At 37.0% G+C, this 18,441-nt stretch overlaps 1 protein-coding gene across 2 annotated transcripts in view; it reads right to left on the bottom strand.

Moving 5' to 3' along the window:
* The window catches only part of ODAD2 (outer dynein arm docking complex subunit 2), a 142,490-nt gene that overhangs the window by 116,665 nt on the left and 7,384 nt on the right, over positions 1-18,441 (bottom strand). Inside the window, exons 3-9 of one of the 2 annotated variants that reach the window (XM_012474187.3) lie at positions 13,769-13,926; positions 11,429-11,621; positions 10,599-10,705; positions 10,256-10,392; positions 7,880-7,996; positions 3,541-3,746; positions 1,357-1,455 (exon numbers count right to left, since the gene is read on the bottom strand). In XM_012474187.3, the coding sequence (XP_012329610.2) occupies positions 1,357-1,455; positions 3,541-3,746; positions 7,880-7,996; positions 10,256-10,392; positions 10,599-10,705; positions 11,429-11,621; positions 13,769-13,926 (1,017 nt within the window). The remainder of the gene's footprint in view (positions 1-1,356; positions 1,456-3,540; positions 3,747-7,879; positions 7,997-10,255; positions 10,393-10,598; positions 10,706-11,428; positions 11,622-13,768; positions 13,927-18,441) is intronic. The other variant, XM_021676441.2, reaches the window with a different exon arrangement.

Below are 18,441 nucleotides of genomic sequence, written 5' to 3'. Positions count from 1 at the left end.
ATAGTGGGAGAGAAGGTTTTCTAAAATATAAGATTTAGGTCAGTTGCAGTGATTCACATCTGTAATCTCAGCACGTTGGAAGGCTGAGGCGGGCGGATCACATGAGGTCATGTGTTCAAGACCAGCCTGGCTGGCACGGCAAAACCCTATATCTACTAAAAATACAAAAATTAGCCAGGTGTGGTAGCACGTGCCTGTAATCCCAGCTACTCAGGAGGCTGAGGCAGGAGAATTACTTGAACCCAGGAGGCGAAGGTTGCCGTGAGCCAAGATTGTACCACTGTACTCCATCCTGGGTGACAGACCGAGACTCTGTCTCAAACAAATAAATAACTAAAAGATTTAAATAAGATCCAGAGTCTCATAATAACCAAAATGTCCACATTTCAACTGAAAATTATTTGTCATACCAAGAATGGGGAAGACATCATCTTGAATGAGAACAGACAATTAAAAAATGCCAATATCAAGGAGATGAAGATGTATGAATTATCTGACAAAAATGACAGCCACCACCATAAAAATATTTCAATAAGCAATATAAACATGCTTGAAACAAATGAAAAAAATAGAAAGTCTCAGCAAAGAAATAGAAGATAGAAAAGAAAAAACAAATGGAATTATTAGAACTGAAAATTATAAAAAGTGAAATTAAAAACTCACGGAATGGAATTAGTTGAAGAGTAGGGCAGAAGAAAAAATAAATGAACTTGAAGATAGAACAACAGAATTTACTCAATCTGAACAACTTAGAGAGAAAAACACTGAAAAAAAAACAATGGACACAGTCTCAATGACTTCTATGAGATTGTAACAAAAGCACTAACATCTGCCACTCTGAAACTCATCAAAGTGGCTGATCCTTATCTTCCAGACATGTCACTTCTTTTGTCAAACTGAAAATCAAGTACGAAGTTTACTAGTTGCCCTCATATTTAATTGTTTTCATTAGCAATAACGTAGACCACTTCAAAATCAGCAGTCATTTGTGATTAGCAAAGGGTCGCTCAGACAGATAACATAACTTTGCCAGGACATGACTGTTCAGAGGCAAGACATCATCAGCAGGAGCCCAGTGTTCCTAAAACTTAGTTCACTGCTCTTCGCATTAAATACATTTCTTTTCCCAGAGTCAACTAATACTAGTAAATCACTGTATTTCGGGTAAATCTGCATAAGAAGAATATCTTGTAAAAGTATTTAAACAAATCCAGTGTTGTCATTTTTACTAACACTCCTAGTAACTGTCAATGTAAATATCCTGGGACCCTGATAGTAAGAATGCCATTAATTTGCATGCCCAGCCCACTGTGTGAGGTGGCTTTAGGGAATTTGTCATGTTGACCAGAAACATACCGAAGTAATTGTGCTCTTGCGAGTGAAACAGATGGTTTTGTTTTTTCAAGTTTTCCTGTGTGTTTGTCCTCTTGGATTTCTTTCACTGAGCCTTTGCTCCTAAAATATACATATATATAAATATATTAACTTTATTGCTTTATAATGAATAAAAAATAAAAGATGGCAATGTAGATATATAGTCCATTATTTCCATGCACTCAAATGATGTGTGTTCCTGAAGAGTTCCAGCCTCATTCTGATACTCGGAGCTGGCTCTTTCACTCTTTCAGCGCGGCCCTATGTTTTACATATTGAAGAAACATTCTGTCCAGCACCTAGGAACAGGTCTTCATAGGCTACCACTGTTGGTGTGAAACCTTCATCCGATGCCTTCTATTCTAGGTATGTATCGCCCTCAAGTCTAGTTGTCTGTTCTCTTATCTTCCCCATCCAACATTGCAACAGGGCCTGCACCTGGTTTTCCGGGTATTCGCAGGCTTTGCATAGTCCTTGGCACATTCTGTGTTCTCCCTCAAACACCTGCTAAGGAATCTCATAGTTGAAAGAGTAAGCATATGGAAAAAGCAGTAGTTTAAAACTCGCTTCTCAGTTAACAGAGTTGCCCATAACATTTTTCATTTGCACATTGACTCTTCCAAACAGAGCCACAAAAGTCAAACGCCCCGCCCCAAAACTGATGAGAATCAATCAGAGGAGCCAGAGTGTCTCCCCTCTCCACAGGACTCCTTTCTTCAAACAGTGCTCTGGGTTTTCTTCCAAAACACAATCGCCCTGTGGTTCTCAGAATCCCTGCAAGAGAAGGTCCCTGTGTGATCAACCAGGAGCCAGTTCTTAATCCAAAAATGGGACAACATGGAACATCACTTACAGGCCATGACTTGTAAACTGTTTGTTAAAATTTTTAAAGTGGGCTGGGTGCAGTGGCTCACACCTGTAATCCCAGCACTTCGGGAGGGCAAGGTGGGTGGATTACTTGAGCTCAGGAGTTAGAGACTAACCTGGCTAACATGACAAAACCCCATCTCTACTAAAAATACAAAAATTAGCCAGGCGTGGTGGCACACACCTGTAAATCCAAGCTACTCGGGAGGCTGAGACAGGAGAATCGCTTGAACCTGGGACGGGGAGGTTGCAGTGAGCCGAGTTTGTGCCACTGCACTCCAGCCTGGGTGACGGTGAGACTCTGTCTCAAAAACAAATAAATGCATACATATATAAATAAATAGTGCTCTAGGTGGTTTGGACTGCCCCAGCATTTAAGTAGCATTGGCCCTCAATTTTTGCTTTGACACCTATTTATAGAGGGTCCTAAATGGTACTTGTTTAGTATATTTCATACATTCATCAAGCCAGTGTCTACTTTACACAGACCCATTCATATTTTTTAGACTCTAGCCTTTTTATAGTATTAAAATTCTGTTAAAAGAGAAGACATTATCTCTATGACAGTTTCCCTGATTAACTCCATATAATTTTCCTCATTCCACATTTTCCCAGTGCTTACTTAATCGGGTCTCTGCCATGGTTTTTACATTTCCCCTGTGACTTCTCCATGTTCGTATCATCTTTTCTGTGTATTATTTGTCCTGACTCACCAACTATATGAAAGTGAATTGTGTTCTTCCCTTCCCTCCATGGTGCTCCACATACAAACTCTACCAAATCTTTCTGCTTAGAATACAAAGAGGAGCAGAAAAGAATCAACCTGTGCCTTAGAGGGACATGTAAATATCTACCCAGTATTTTTCTATTATTAAAAAAGTTCTGGCCAGACGCAGTGGCTCACGCCTGTAATCCCAGCACTTTGGGAAGTCAAGGCAGGCAGATCACTTGAGGTTAGGAGTTTGAGACCAGTCTGGCCAGCATAGTGTAACCCTGTCTCTACTAAAAATAAAAAAAATAAATAAAAAGTTAGCCAAGCATGGTGGCATGTGCCTGTAATTCCAGCTACTCAGGAGGCCAAGGCAGGAAAATCACTTGAACCTGGGAGGCGGAGGTTGCAGTGAGCTGAGTTTGTGCCACTGCACTCCAGCCTGGGCGACAGAGCAAGACTCCCTCTCAAAATGCATACATACATACATACATACATATATAAAACAAAACAAAACAAAGTTAAGTGAAAAATTAGGTGAATATGGTTACTAAAGATGCATCTGAAAACAAATGAAATTGTCTACATACTGTTTGTAATTAACAGTGGTCTTCCTGTTTAAGCTTGGTTCTAATCTCTTGGTCATTTGATTCCTCCCAAAATTAATTTGGTTCTTCTCCAGTGACCTCTTGTCTGAACCAGAAATGTCTTTGTGGAGGGCAGCTGCTTCTTCCTTCTTGGGGGCTTCGCCAAGTGGATCCTTTTCCTTTTGCTGTTCTTCATTGAAGCTAATCCCCTTTATTTATAAAATGAGAATAATTTTTAATGATATCTGAATTATCTAGGGTTCTCTGAAGATTAATGCTGGTGGTAAATGCAGGAAAGGAAGTCCCAGATGCATCTAACTTGTGGTGCTTAGTAACAGCTAAATAAGGGCAATGTCAAGACTGAGGCCTCTTTTGGAGTTAGGTAGACAGTAACGTGACATTTCTAAACTCACACCTCTGCTGCAGCACACACAGATGAAACAGCAGGGCTGTACCTGCTCGTACCTCACCACCACCAAAAAAGTTAAACTAAAACCCTTTATTGACTGAAACTCATCATATTTAAATTGCTTCCACTAAAGATAAAGGGAACATCTTGAAGGCAGACAAGTATGACAGACATATTAAACACAGAGGAATGAACATAAGAATTTTAAGAGATCTCTCATCAGAAACACTGCAAACCAGAAAAATAGAGAGTCATATCTTTAAAGAACTAAAAAGGAAAAAACAAAAAAAACCCACATCAAACCAAAATTCTATACTAAGAGTAAAACAAAAATCTTTCAAAAATAAAGGTAAAATAAAAACCTTCACAGATGAACAAAAACAGAGAATTCACTGCCAGGAGACCTGTGCTAGAAATGTTAAATAAAATTATTTATCAGAATTAATATCATGTCAGACAGAAACATGGATCTATGCAAAAAAATTAAAAGCTACAGAAATGGTAAAAATATACAAAACTTTGTGTATTATTTTTAATCATTCTAAAATATAATTATCTAAAGCAAAAATAGTAACAAAGTTTTGAGGGCTTTATGACACGTAGAAATAAAATGTGTGACAATAATATCACAAAGAATAGGGAAGGACATTCAAGGTATATTGTCGTAAGTTTCTTAAACTATTTGTGAATTTTACAATCTTACTTAAAGGAGACATGATAAATTTGAGATATATATTTTAAGCTGGAGGGCAGCTAAGAAACTTTTAATAAGAAATATAGCTAGTAAACTAATAGCATAAATAAAATGGAATCATTTTTAAAAGCTCAATTCAGAAGGGGCAGAGAAAGGAAAACACCACAAAGAGCAGATGAAACAAATAGAAAACAAGTAGCAAGATAGTAAATTTAAATTTAACTTATTAGTAGTTACAGCAAGTGAAAATGGTTTACACACATCAATTAAATGGGGAATCATCAAACTGGATGAAAAAGGAAACCTAACTATTTATGGCCTAAAGAAACTATTTTATATATAAAGATACAAATACATCAGAAGTAAAAGGCTGGAGAAGAATAGTTCATGCAAACAACAATCAAAAGAAAGCAGGAATGGCCATATTAAAATCAGACAATATAGACTTCAAAGCAAATAATATTGACAGAGACAAAGAGGGGCACACATACTAATAAGGAATCAATTAGCACACAATTGTAAATGTATATTCACCAAACAACAGAGCTTCATAATATATGAAGGAAACATAGCGCTAAAAGGAAAAGTAGATAAATCCATAATTGGTAGATTTCAAAACTCTGTCAGCGCTCACTTGAACCTGCGAGGAGAGGTGAAGGTTGCAGTGACCCAAGATCACGCCACTGCACTCCAGCCTGTGTGACAGAATGAGACTCCATCTCAAAAAAAAAAGATCAGAAATCAGAAAAGTATGCCAGCTTTCACCACTCTTATTCAACATAGTCTAGGAAGTCCTAGCCTCAGTAATTAGTCAAGAAAAATAAATTGTAAAAGCATCTAAATTGGAAAGGAAGAAGTAAAACTATCTCTGTATGCAGACGGCATGATCTTGTATGCAGAAAAACCTAACTACACACACACACACACACACACACACACACATACACACACACACAGAGTTAAATGAATTCAGTGAAGTTGTGAAATCCAATCTTAACTTTAAGACTCAGAAATGAGATCTGATTTGAACACTCAAAAAGTTGTATTTCTATACACCACCAATGAATGATCAAAAATGAAATTTAGAAAACAATTTCATTTACAGTAACATCAAAAATAATAAAATATTAATGAGTAAATGTAACAAAGGAGAAAAACCTGTACACTGAAAACTACTAAATATTGCTGAAAGCCATTAAATACACAAATAAATGGAAATATAGCTTATCAACCTGTACACTGAAAACTACTAAACATTGCTGAAAGCCATCAAATATACAAATAAATGGAAATATATCTCCTGTTCATAAAGATATCTCCTGTTCATTTCATCAAAAATGAAATTTAGAAAACAATTTCATTTACAGTAACATCAAAAATAATAAAATATTAATGAGTAAATGTAACAAAGGAGAAAAACCTGTACACTGAAAACTACTAAACATTGCTGAAAGCCATTAAATACACAAATAAATGGAAATATATCTCCTGTTCATAAACAGGACTGCACATGGTTAAGATGGCAATACTATGTAAAGCAATTCATAAATTCAATAAATTCTCTATCAAAATCTCAACGGTATTTTTTGCAGAAATGTAAAACCAAGCCTAAAATTCATATATAGAGTGTCAAGGAACATCGAATAGCCAAAACAGTATTAAAAAACAAGAACAAAGTTTGAGGATTCACACTTCCCGATGTCAAAACTAATATAACTATAGTAATCAAAACAGTGTGATACTGATATAAAGAGTGACATATAGACCAATGGAATAGAATTAAAAGTCCCCAAGCAAACTCTTCCATCTATGATCAATTGATCTTCAACAAGGAAGCCAAGACCATCCAATGGAGAAAGAACAATCTCTTCAAAAAATGGTGCTGGGAAAACTGATTATCCACAGGCAAAATAATGAAATTGGAGCCTTATCTTACACCATAGACAAAAATCAACTCAAAAGAGATCAAACGCCTAAATTTAAGAGCTACTACAATCCTTAGAGAACTATACAATCCTTAGAGAAAAACATAGAGGCAAATTTTCATGACCTTGGATTTGGCAATGATTTCTTAAATACGATAATAAAAGCACAGGCAACATAAGAAAAAAATAGGTAAATTAGGCTTCATCAAAATTAAAAATATTTGTGTGTCAAAGAACACTATCAAGAAAGTTCAAAGGCAATCCACAGAATAAGATAAAACATTTGTAAACCTTCTATCTGATAAGGGGTTAATATCCAGTATATATAAAAATGAAAACTCAACAAAAAGAATCAATTTAAAATATAGGCTAAGGACTCAAATAGACATTTCTTCAAAGAAGATAAACAGATAACCAACAAACACATGAAAATATGGTCAACATCACTAATTGTTAGGAAAATGCAAATCAAAGCCACAGCGGGATACCTCTTCACACTGGCTATGATGTTTGTAATTAAACAACAATCTAGAAAATAAGAAGTGTTAACAAGGATGTGAAGAAAGTGGAATCTTTGGATATTGCTGGTGGGAATGAAAATGGTGTGGCCTCTGTCGAAAACAGGTTGGCAGTTCCTCCAAAAGTTAAATACAGAATTACCATGTGACCCACTTTCAGGAAGAGACCCAAAAGAATTGAAAATAAGAACTCAACAGATACCTGTACCCCAATATTCATAGCGGCATTATTCACAATAGCCAAAAGGTAGAAACAACCCAAGTGTCCATCAGTGGATGAATGCATAAACCAAATGTGGTCCATGCATAAACAAAATAGTATTCAAGTATAAAAAGAATGAAATTCTCACACATGCTATAACATGGATGAGGCTTGGAAACACTATGCTAAGTGAAAGAAGCCAGACACAAAAGGACAAATATTGTACCATTCCAGTGATGTGAAATGTCTAAAATTAGAAGCCTCATAGAAATAGACAGAAGATCAGAGTTAACCAGGAAGTCGGGGGTGAAGAAATGGTGAATTATTGCTTAATGGGTGAAGTTTAAGTTGGGGATATGAAAAAGACTTAGAAATTGACAATAGCGATATTTGTACAACATTGTAAATGTAATTAATGCCACTGAACCCTGAACAATGGTACATTTATAATATTTTTTATATTATGTTGTTAAAAAAACACTAATAATAAAAAGTATCCAAAAACAGGCAAAATTACTGTTTTTCTTGTACCATAGAAAGTTATAGTTTAGTAACATAATGCTATGAAAGCTCAAAAGAAACCATAAAACTTACCTGTTTAGACATATTTTCTAAAAATTGTGGTGATTTTTCTCTTAAAAATGTGACAAGATCTTTATAAATGGAACCTTTTCTCTCATAATTAATGCCCTCTTCATCATCCGTTTTGCCCTTTGGGAAAAAAAAGTTTAGTTCTATGATTAACATAAGAACAATGATAAGAACCTGAACAATACATCACAAGCTAAGCCCGTGTATTGTTTTCATCCCTGAAGAATCTGTATGGTAGTCTTTATACATGGAATGTATAGGCAAAATCCTTCCCCCTTAATTTAATGTCATCTATTTATACATTCATTCACTCATTCCTTCATTCACTGAATTGTTTATTCATTCAGCAAGCATTTACCGAGTACCTCCTACATGCATGTAAGGCACTCTGCTATTCAGCAGAGGAGTGACAGCCTCCTTCTCTCCACTCTCCTCTACTCTGAAAATGCATGATGATTTCAGGAGCCTTAGTTGATGAAGTCATAAAAGGCTTCAAGGTTAGAATTTCACCATGAAAAAGCCAATGTTCCTGTTTGTCACACTCTGTTCTTCTGTCTGTAGCATGGTTGCTATAGGCTTCTTTTCTAGATCTCTATGTAACAATCTGTCCATACACCCATGTGTCTCCCTCTCTCTTCCTCTGTTTCCTTTCTTCATTTTCCTTTTCTTCCCTACATTTCCTGTTCCTCTATAACACTATATATATACGTATACACACACATCACATAACTGTATCTATATATATATATATAACTGTAGTGTGTTATATATAACTGTATACACAAGAACATTTCTATACATATGACTAGTGTGTTTTAAATTTAGTTACTCAATAATTATTGAGTAGTTTTATGGTCCTTATCTTTCATTTTTTTTAAACTTAAAGGGATACTTAGATATTTCCATGCTAAATAAGTTGTATGTACATAGATCAATAATAACCTTTGATAGAAATAAAGACTCCTTGCCCACCTCCAAAAGGTCAAAAAAACCATTTCTCCTTTTGTCTCTTTATTCCTAATTAGAGATTTCATTTTTCTAAGATATCATGACAAATCAAAGCAAAATCTTATTTTTCTACTTTCTCCTTGTAGAAATGAGCTCAGTGTCATGCTAATAAGAAAAGCACCAAAAGGCATGTCAGAAAGATGCCTATAGGTAGTCAGAAAAGAGGCACCAGCATTTTGGTACCCACCCAAGCCAAGGTGTCATAACCCTCCCAGCAGTCCCCTGTGATGGCTGGGTCCCAATTAAGGACTTGGGTGCTCCTTGTAGAATTTTGCTTCTGAGTTTCAAATTTATGTTGAAGATACTGAGGGCAGGATATTGCAGACATGAAAGCTAAGCTCCTTCTAGCTGGTTCTGTGAATAGGGATGAGTCTAAAAGTGTTTTAACCTAGAACACTGTGTGCTGTTTATCACTCAGCTCAAAGCCCAGCCACCGAGCCTCTACTTTGTGCTACTCAGGCAGGGAATCTGCATTGTCGTATTTCTCCTTTGCCAGGCTAGGTTAGGCTCTGTCATTAGAATCAGCTAAAGGAAGACTGAAAGGCTGGGAGAGGAAGGAGGGATCTGCTCCTTCCTGCTGGCCCACTGTCCCTGCTAGAGTCACCCCAGCAACGGCCCTTCCTTCCTTGCAGTGGCAGTTGCTTCCAGTAAAAACAGTTGGTTTCAGTTTCCAGGTTAGTTTCTTTTTCACAGTCCCAGAACCAGGCTCACCACATCCCCTGGGAAATATCACTATCGGCAATCCAGTGCTCCATATTCAAAGGTCTGGGTCCCAGCTCTGCCAGCTCTACAAGGATCCTCTTCCAGAGGCACCAGCATTAACTGGGCAGTGCCCACTCTCCAGATATCTGGAGCCCACCTCATGGAGATGGTCTGAACTCTGTGGGGAGCAGCACAGCCTGGAAGGGGGCCCTCCCCAGAGGTCTGGATCCTAGCTTCATGGGGCACTGTCTCCAATCTTCTGCATTTAGATAATAAGCCCCTCTCTGTCCCTTTGTCCCTCCAACTCTTAGGATGCAAGCTGCAGTTATGACGTCTGTATTACCTCAATGTTCCTTTTTTGTCCATTCTATCCTTTGGTAACTGTGTAAGGAACAGTGAAGTAATTATGTTAAAAACCTTTATAATGTGGAATGGGTCACTTGGAAGCTCATTTCTTATCAGATTGGCTTAATGACCTGCAGTGGGGAATAAGAGAGCTAATTCTGAAGCTATTTTGGATTTGCCCAGCAAGCATATATCAAAGGAATCAGCTTCCATCCCACAGAACGATAATTCATTCTCTGTGGTCATTGGGACACAACCCTTGAGACATTTACAGCTCACAACCAAAGTCCACTGGCTTTAGTTAGTTTTTAAAAATTTACTTACACCATTTAAAAATACTCCTCCTGCACTGCAAGTAATGCGCAGAGTCTCACCATCGTGAGGTTTCACCAGCACATAACAAATTTCCCCATGAATTTGTCTCCAAGGTGGGGCTCGACATCCATTTGAAAATTCATAATCTGAAACCAATCATCAAGCAATTAACAAGAGTTCCTTAACCTAGAGTTTGGTAAAAAGTGTTGGCTTCCACAAAATAAATATTGTGGAAATTTTAAGTTTTCCCCTTCTTAAAAACCCTCTCTTGTAATGTAGACATTGAAAGCAGTTTGAAAATATAATTATAAAAATGTAAATAACATTAAATGAGCCTGAGAAAGCATCAGACCTGAAGTATATTCAATAGATTCCAAGACTGTTTGGTCTTCTTTTCCTGAGAAACGTTTGAGCAGTTCTATATCCTTCTTCACTGTCACAGGATTTAAACTTATTTCTCTGAAATAAATGTTTAAAATTTCTGCTTAAATACTTTAAACAGAATCTACAGGAAAAACATGAACACATTTCATTATATCACGATAAGTATCTTTTTATATAATTAAAATTGCAGGTAATTTTAGCTGTGCTATAATTTTATAGCAGCACTGTCAACACATCAGGACATTAGTGATTCATGTTTAATGCAACATTAAACGTACTCCATTAAATATTCACTTTATTTTGTACTGATAATATTCTAATAGTAAAAATATTAGAAAAATGAACATGCTTTGGACTATACAAACTCTACATGATATTGGCATTATAATTTAATAATTTGCATAATAGTCTTAAGAGCCTTTGAAAATAATAAGGCCACCTGATGTCTTCAGAATTGCATGAAACTTCACCAGAATGTTTTAATGATGTTACCTGCAACTTTTAATTTTTAAAACTAGAATAAATTAATCCCAAGAAAATTGTTTGTTCCAATAAAATGTAAGTTAAATCCATAGCAATAACTTCCATATTTCATTTTTCTTGTGTTTTTTCTAAAACTCTGAAAGCAACTTTGTAATTAATTTTTAAAGTTTCTTTTTTAATTTTTTAATTTAAATTTATTTAATATTTATTTATCCATCTATTTTGAGACAGAGTCTTGCTCTGTCACCCTGGCTGGAGTGCAGTGGTGCAATCTTGGCTCAATACAATAGAGGTTCCCTTTTAAAAAAGACTCACAATGAAATATGTTTTAGAGAATGATTGAGGAGGTGCTGATCCAATTGCTTAAGCAGCATAGCAATCTTCTTCTTAATTTCACTTTCAGGGTCATCATCTCTGGTAATTTTATCAAGAATATTTAATGCAATTGAGTCTTCTTTCATTGTATTATAATCGGAGCCCAGGATTTTTACTATGGGGTCTCTGTTAGCTGACAATAATAATAACAACAACAACAACAAAAGAGACAAATACAAATTACCCTTTTGTCTTCTAGCACAACAAACACTAAGACTAATAAATCCTTCAAAGTCTATTCAAATGTGTTTCTTTCATCAAGCTTTTTCTAATCGACCCAATTAGAATTCATCTCTATGTCTGAGATTTCATTGCTTTTAGGAACTTTCTTCTATCTCATGAGATGCTCTAGTTTATATTATAATATCATCTACATATCTCCCTAACAGCACAAAGATCAACGCCTTCATTCATTATTTCTTTTTTCATTGGCTGTGGGGCATTGTTCAGAATGTACATTCAATTAGTATATCAGGAATTTATTTGAAGATAGAGAAATAATGATCTCCTTAGAAGAATCATCATAGAACTATATGTGCATGTTTGTATGTGTGTGTGTGTACCAGTGCTGGGTATTTATAAAGGCTTTCTTTCCAAAACAGCATGCTTTCCTAAGCCTACAGACCCACTACCAGTCTTTTGCACCTATTCAAACTGCTTCATATTCACAATGCCATGTGATCTTAGAGTTGGAAAACACATCTAGCAACATATACATATATACATACATGTATATATATATTAAAATTATATTGAAAAACAAACACTACTTCATGATCAAGGCTGATACATGTGAAAGTTGAACCTAGAGACACTGAAAACAGAATTTGGTAAATGTCAAAACCCAATATGGTTGAAAATGAAGGAGAAAGGGGAAAACCCTTGTTTAGAAGGGAAAAATTTGAGAAAGATGAAAATATTTATACATTGAGACAGGGTTGGGGAGGAAGGCCTATGAGACTAATTTAGAAAGCTTGACTTAAATGACATGAAGAAAAGTATAGTGATGGCATTAACCTTCCCATGTGGCCATGGGATATGCCACGGCATTTGGGCTGAGAAAAGGACTTCACTGGGGGAAAGAAGAGCAGAGCAAAGAATACCAAGGAATTAACCATTTATTGAGCATCTCAACTTAACAGCCTTATGGCTGTCATCACATAGAGATTTACAAAAAGATATAGCTGGTGAATTCTGAGGAATGACATAAACCTGACTACCAAATTGCCATGTACCACGCAACACAGACCTGAAACTAAGGCAAAATTCTTGCAGAAACAGCAAAATGCAGCAAATGATAAGTATTTAGCTATATAGAAATCTACGTATTATGTCTATCAATTAAGTTGAATTGAATGAACAATCCATCAATTAACTATCTTCTTGAATTCAGCTTTACTCTTCAAGATTTGATACTCTCACCTAATAAGGAATAATAGGCAAGACATTAAAAAAAAACCCTGCAGTCCTGAGGTTGGTATCTTAAAAAAAAAAAAGACCATCTTCCCATCTCATACAGAAATGGGCAGAATTCAAATACCATGTGCCAAAAACCCACTGGTCACGTAATTCCAAAAAGAAAAACACATACATTATTACCTATGATAGGTATTTCTACTCATAAGAAATATTTACAACATGATTATAGCAGGCAAACACATTCACTTTTTGCATGTTAGATGATTAGATGATAGTGCAAACATCACATATCTTTAAGAAGAAAAATATTTGCCACACTGTTGAATGACTTCTCTAACTATTCACAGAAGACTGTGAGGTCCACAGTGGAATACGGCTGAGAAAAGTGGAGAGAGAGATTATTAAAGGCTGTCTCTACTAAAGGAAGAGTGCACATTCATTTTAAAGGAAATAGATTTTCATTCATCATAGCAGTATGCCAAGGGAGAGAGTGGATTCAGAGGCCGGCCCTTGTCGTCTGTCTTCTCTCCTGACGCTGACCTAACAGGCTACAGCCCCCTGTGCTTTCCAGAAGCTGAGAAGGTTCTCTTTCAAACCACATGCTAAAACTAGAAACCTAGAAACTTACAGCAGTAATGTAGCAGGCCTTTCATTTTAAAGCAGAAATTTGATAGGAGCATAATATTGCAGCCAAGGAAAATTAATAACGTTTTCATGAAGTTGTACATTTGACTTTCTACCTTGTAGATTGTAGAACTTTTTTTCAAGAGACTCTAACAAATGACCCTCCCACCCTTTCCCCAGTTCCCCAGCAAGACTGTTTCTACAAGTACAAATTACAGACTGGAGGACTAAGATCACCTTCAACACACGCTTGTGCTTCCTTTAGCTTCGCAGTTTTGGCAATAAATAACAAGCGTGACAGCTGCCCAAAGCTCCTAATTTTAATTTGTGGTACAGAGAGAAATAGCAAAGGCTGTCCATTTTTATCAACTTCTTCTGATTTGACTGCTGTTTCACTGAAAAATAAAAATAAAAAAATTGAAAGCTTCATGCTACCTGGAAGCCAGTAGAAATTAAATTTAAGACATTTAGACAGATTATTCCTTTATCTCGTTATAAAATAGAGAAAATATAAATACATCTGGTTAGTAGCTCATCTATTTTTCCACTTTCTTCCACACTCAAACTCTTACATCCTCAAACTTACCAGCAACCATAGTGACCAGTAGGATATATCCAAGGAAAAATTTTTTTTTTTAGCAATTTCTTGAATTCACAATTTAACTCAAATAGTCACAGTTTTTGGTTTTGTTTCTCTAAAACGTGTTGATTTCTGGCACATTTAAAAAATCACTTCTTCTGCAAAATCGTTATGCTTTGGGGATTTCTAATGTTATTTTATTTATAAAAATTTTTACACCACAGTAATTAGTGGTTAGGGGTTTTCTTGGCTACACTGTTTATGAACAAAAAAGCTATGAATAAAAAAACAAACTCAAGGCAAACTAGATCCTCTCTGTGGATTCCTTTCCCACTCTAAACTCCTTCATTTAGTTTGCCTTGGGATAATAGGCAGTTTTTCTAAATGGGCTCTTCCTGATCAAAAGTTATTGAGTCTCCTAGCTTCGCGTTTCTAATTTTAATGATTTTTTAATGATTAACCATTTTAATGATTTAATCATTAACCATTTTAATGACTTTTTTCAGGTTGACATTTGAAAAATATTAAGATGTTTTTATGAAAGTAATATTTCTATAGATTTCCACCATTTACAACATTAACTAAACTGTCCAGGTTTTGTATCCATCTCTGATGAAACTGCTGACACCTTAACACCTGATCTAGCTTTTTTTTCTTTCTTTTTTTTGAGACGGTCTCCCTCTGTCACCCAGGCTAGAGTGCAGTGGTGCAATCTTGGGTCACTGCAAACTCTGCCTCCTGAGCTCAAGCAATCCTCCCACCTCAGCTTCCCAAGTAGCTGAGACTAGAGGCGCACACCACCACACCTGGCTAATTTTTGTAGTTTTAGTATATACAGGGCTACACCATGTTGGCCAGGCAGGTCTTGAATTTCTGAGCTCAAGGGAGCCACCCGCTTCAGCATCCCAAAGTGCTGGGATTACAGGCGTGAGCCATCACGCCTGGCCTAATCTAACATATTTTGAACTGCTTTTAGATGTATAGATGTAAAATGTTGCTAGTTCATCAGAAAAAGTAAATCTGACTGACCCACATTACTTACTACTGATGATCTCACTAGAATAGAAACAAGAGGAGGGGAACTATGGGAGACAGAATAATGGCCACATCCTAATCCCCAAAACCTATGAATATGTCACCTTACATGGCAAAAGGGACTTTGCATGGAAATTAAGTTAAGGATCCTGAGATGGGGAGACTATTCTGGGCATCTGGAGGGAGCCAAACATAATCACCAGGGTTCTTAGGAAGACAGGAAGGACAGAAACAGTGAGAGGGATAGGCTGATGGAAGCAGTGGTGGAAGTGATGTGGGGCCATGAGCCAAGGAGCCATAAGCCATGAGTCATGAGACAAGAAACAAAGGGGCCTCTAGAAGCTTAAAAGCAAAGAATAAATTCTCCTTGAGCCTCCAGAAGGAATGCAACCCTATCAATACCTTGCTTTTAGCCCTGCAGTTTCATTTTAGACTTCTGACCTCTAGAACTATAAGATAATACATTTGTGTGTGTTAAGCCATTAGGTTTGTGGCAACGTGTTACAGCAGCAAAAGAGGGCTCACAGAGGGACTTTATTAGTCCGATTCTGCTGGGTGCAGATAGGGACTACCCTATCTCCAGGACTTCAGGTAGGAACTGCACATAGAAGGCATTTAGTAAACATCTGTGGAATAAATGAATGAATAAAATACGTAGACTCGCCAATGACATGCATTGTGTACAAAATGTATATTTTCTCTAAAATTAAGCTTCTGGAATAATGTCCTTAGGACTGAAGAGATTTCTTAAAGGCCTGTTACCTAAAGGTTACTCACATCAAGGGCTGGCCACTTATGCTAAGTGGATGGAAAGAAGGCTAAGCAATAGGCTGACCAAATGCCACAGATACCAAGCTACTTAACTGGAAAGAGCGAAACTCCTGGTGAGAAACCCAAGGGCACAGGTGACATTTTTTCATTGCTCCTACAAGTTGAAGCCTGTAACTTAACAGAGAAGTAAGAAATAAAATGCCAGCTACATTAACCAGGCGTGGTGGCACATGCTTGTGGTCCCAGCCACTTGGGAGGCTGAGGTGGGACGATCACTTGAGCCCAGGAGGTGGAGGTTGCAGTGAGCTGACATCACACCACTGCACTCCAACCTGTGACAGAGTGAGACCCCATCTCAAAAAAATAAAGCAAAAATAGATTTTAAAAAAAGAAAAACACCAGCTATACACAGGATTTTGAAGAGGAAGTTTCAGTTTTCAGGCTCACAGTTTCTAACACATAAAGAATGAGCTCTTGGAAAGAAAATGCTGCACCCACTTTGTGAAGGTCAGAAGAATAAGCTATTGAAAACTCCAATGGCCTGATGGAGAGACTTTTAAACCAGAATTGTCGAAAGGAGCTAAAAATTCTGTTTATATTCTAAAGCAAGAAAGCAGGAAAATGTCTTTTTTCTTTAATCCCCAGTGTATCGAGTTTAGTGGGGGTTTTTTGTTTGTTGTTTTTCTAAGAGCTAGGATCTTGCTCTGTCACCCAGGCTGGAGTACAGTGGCACAATCATAGCTCCCTGCAGCCTCAAACTTCTGGGCTCAAGGGATCCTTCTCCTTCAGCCTCCCAAATAGCTGGAACTACAGCCGCATGCCACCACTCCTGGCTGTTTATTTACTTGTCTCTTTAGTTATTATTTATTTTTTAGAGACAAGGTCTTGCTATGTTGCCCAGGCTAGCCTTGAACTCCTGGGTTCAAGTGAGTCTCCCATCTCCACCTCCCAGAGTTCTGGGCTTACTGGTATGGGCCACCACACTCGGCCTCATTTAGTGTCTTATTACTTAATAAATGCATGTCTAAATAGTAATATAGAAAATAAGGCAATAGCTAAGAAACTATTTAGCAGTTTTCAGGGACAAAAAAATAAATAGCTCAATAACGAAACTTATGGCACTGATCCTACTACTGTGACTTAGAAATTTTACCAAAATGCAATAATTATTGTCTCATAAAACAATACTATTTTATAGGTTGAGTGTAACCTTAGAGATCATGTAAATTCCATCTTTCATGATATTGATCACAAAACTAAGGTCCAGAAAGGTATGAACTATGTGTGAATTGTGCATTCTTGAGGGGAAGAGAGCCATTGCTCAGGCGACCTGACTTCCTTTCCCAACTCCTACCAGAATATATTTTTATCTCAATGTATATATATCACTGAGATGCAGTGGAGTCAGAATTTAAAACTAAAATATGGCAACATTATAGCACATTTGATTCAAAAAACATATTGTAGTTCTACCAGAGAAGGAAAAAAAAATCAGGTAATAGCATTTTCAAGTGATTCTGGACGCTTATCCAATTTATAAATTTCCCAAGCCACATTCGAAAGAATCAAAGTGCCTCCGTTCTGTGTGCCACAGACGGTATTGCCATTGAGTGGTGCCATTTGTTCTTAGTTTATAACAGATTTAGGCTTCATTCTGAGGTGTTTTAGGAAGATTATGAATTTCATCCTGTCTGATAAGAACAAACGCAACTGTAAATGATAATAAAAAAGAGACCTGGCTGAGTGCGGTGGCTCACGCCTGTAATCCCAGCACTTTGGGGGGCCGAGGCAGGCAGATCCCTTGAGATCAGGAGTTTGAGATCGGCCATACCAACATGGAGAAACGGTATCTCTACTAAAAATGCAAAAATTACCCGGTGTGGTGGCACAAGCCTGTAATCCCAGCTACTCGGGAGGTTGAGGCAGGAGAATTGCTTGAACCTGGGAGGTGGAGGCTGTGGTGAGTTGAGATTGACCCATTGCACTCTAGCCTGGGCAACAAGAGTGAAACTCAGTCTCAAATAAATAAATAAATAAGTAAATGAAAAAGAGGTCTGTGATTTCCATGAAATGAAAATAGAACTATTGGACCCCCAGCCCCCACCCCAAAACTGAGCGTGGACAGATGATGACAAATGTTATAACAGGATGAAAGCACTGAGAATAATTCTAAGGAAAAGACAAATCATGTAACATGGACAGTGCTATAATTGGCACAAAAGTAGAGAAGGCAGTTGATGAAACATAAAACCTTTCTAGTGTGTGACTAAAGTATCTATTTCAGTATCAGATGCTCATTAGCTTAATCAGAAAAAGGATGACCAACTTTTATTGGCTGTTGCCCAGAGTGCATTTGGAATGTACAACATCAAATGAGAGCTAAGGCCACAAATATAAATATATTCCCATCAATGTCTGCAGAGACCAACCAAAAAAGGGTGACTTATCTACTTCGGCAGAATTCCAGTGTAGATAAAATTTAACTTGTTTTGGAATAAGAGGCCTGAGAGGTCTACCCACAAGG

Source organism: Aotus nancymaae, unplaced genomic scaffold (genome assembly GCF_030222135.1).
Source record: "Aotus nancymaae isolate 86718 unplaced genomic scaffold, 86718_ANA_hifiasm-v0.15.2.pri h1tg000077l, whole genome shotgun sequence".
Classification (NCBI taxonomy): Eukaryota; Metazoa; Chordata; class Mammalia; order Primates; family Aotidae; genus Aotus; species Aotus nancymaae.
Note: the sequence above shows the minus strand (reverse complement) of the source record. Positions and strands in the feature narration are given on the sequence as shown.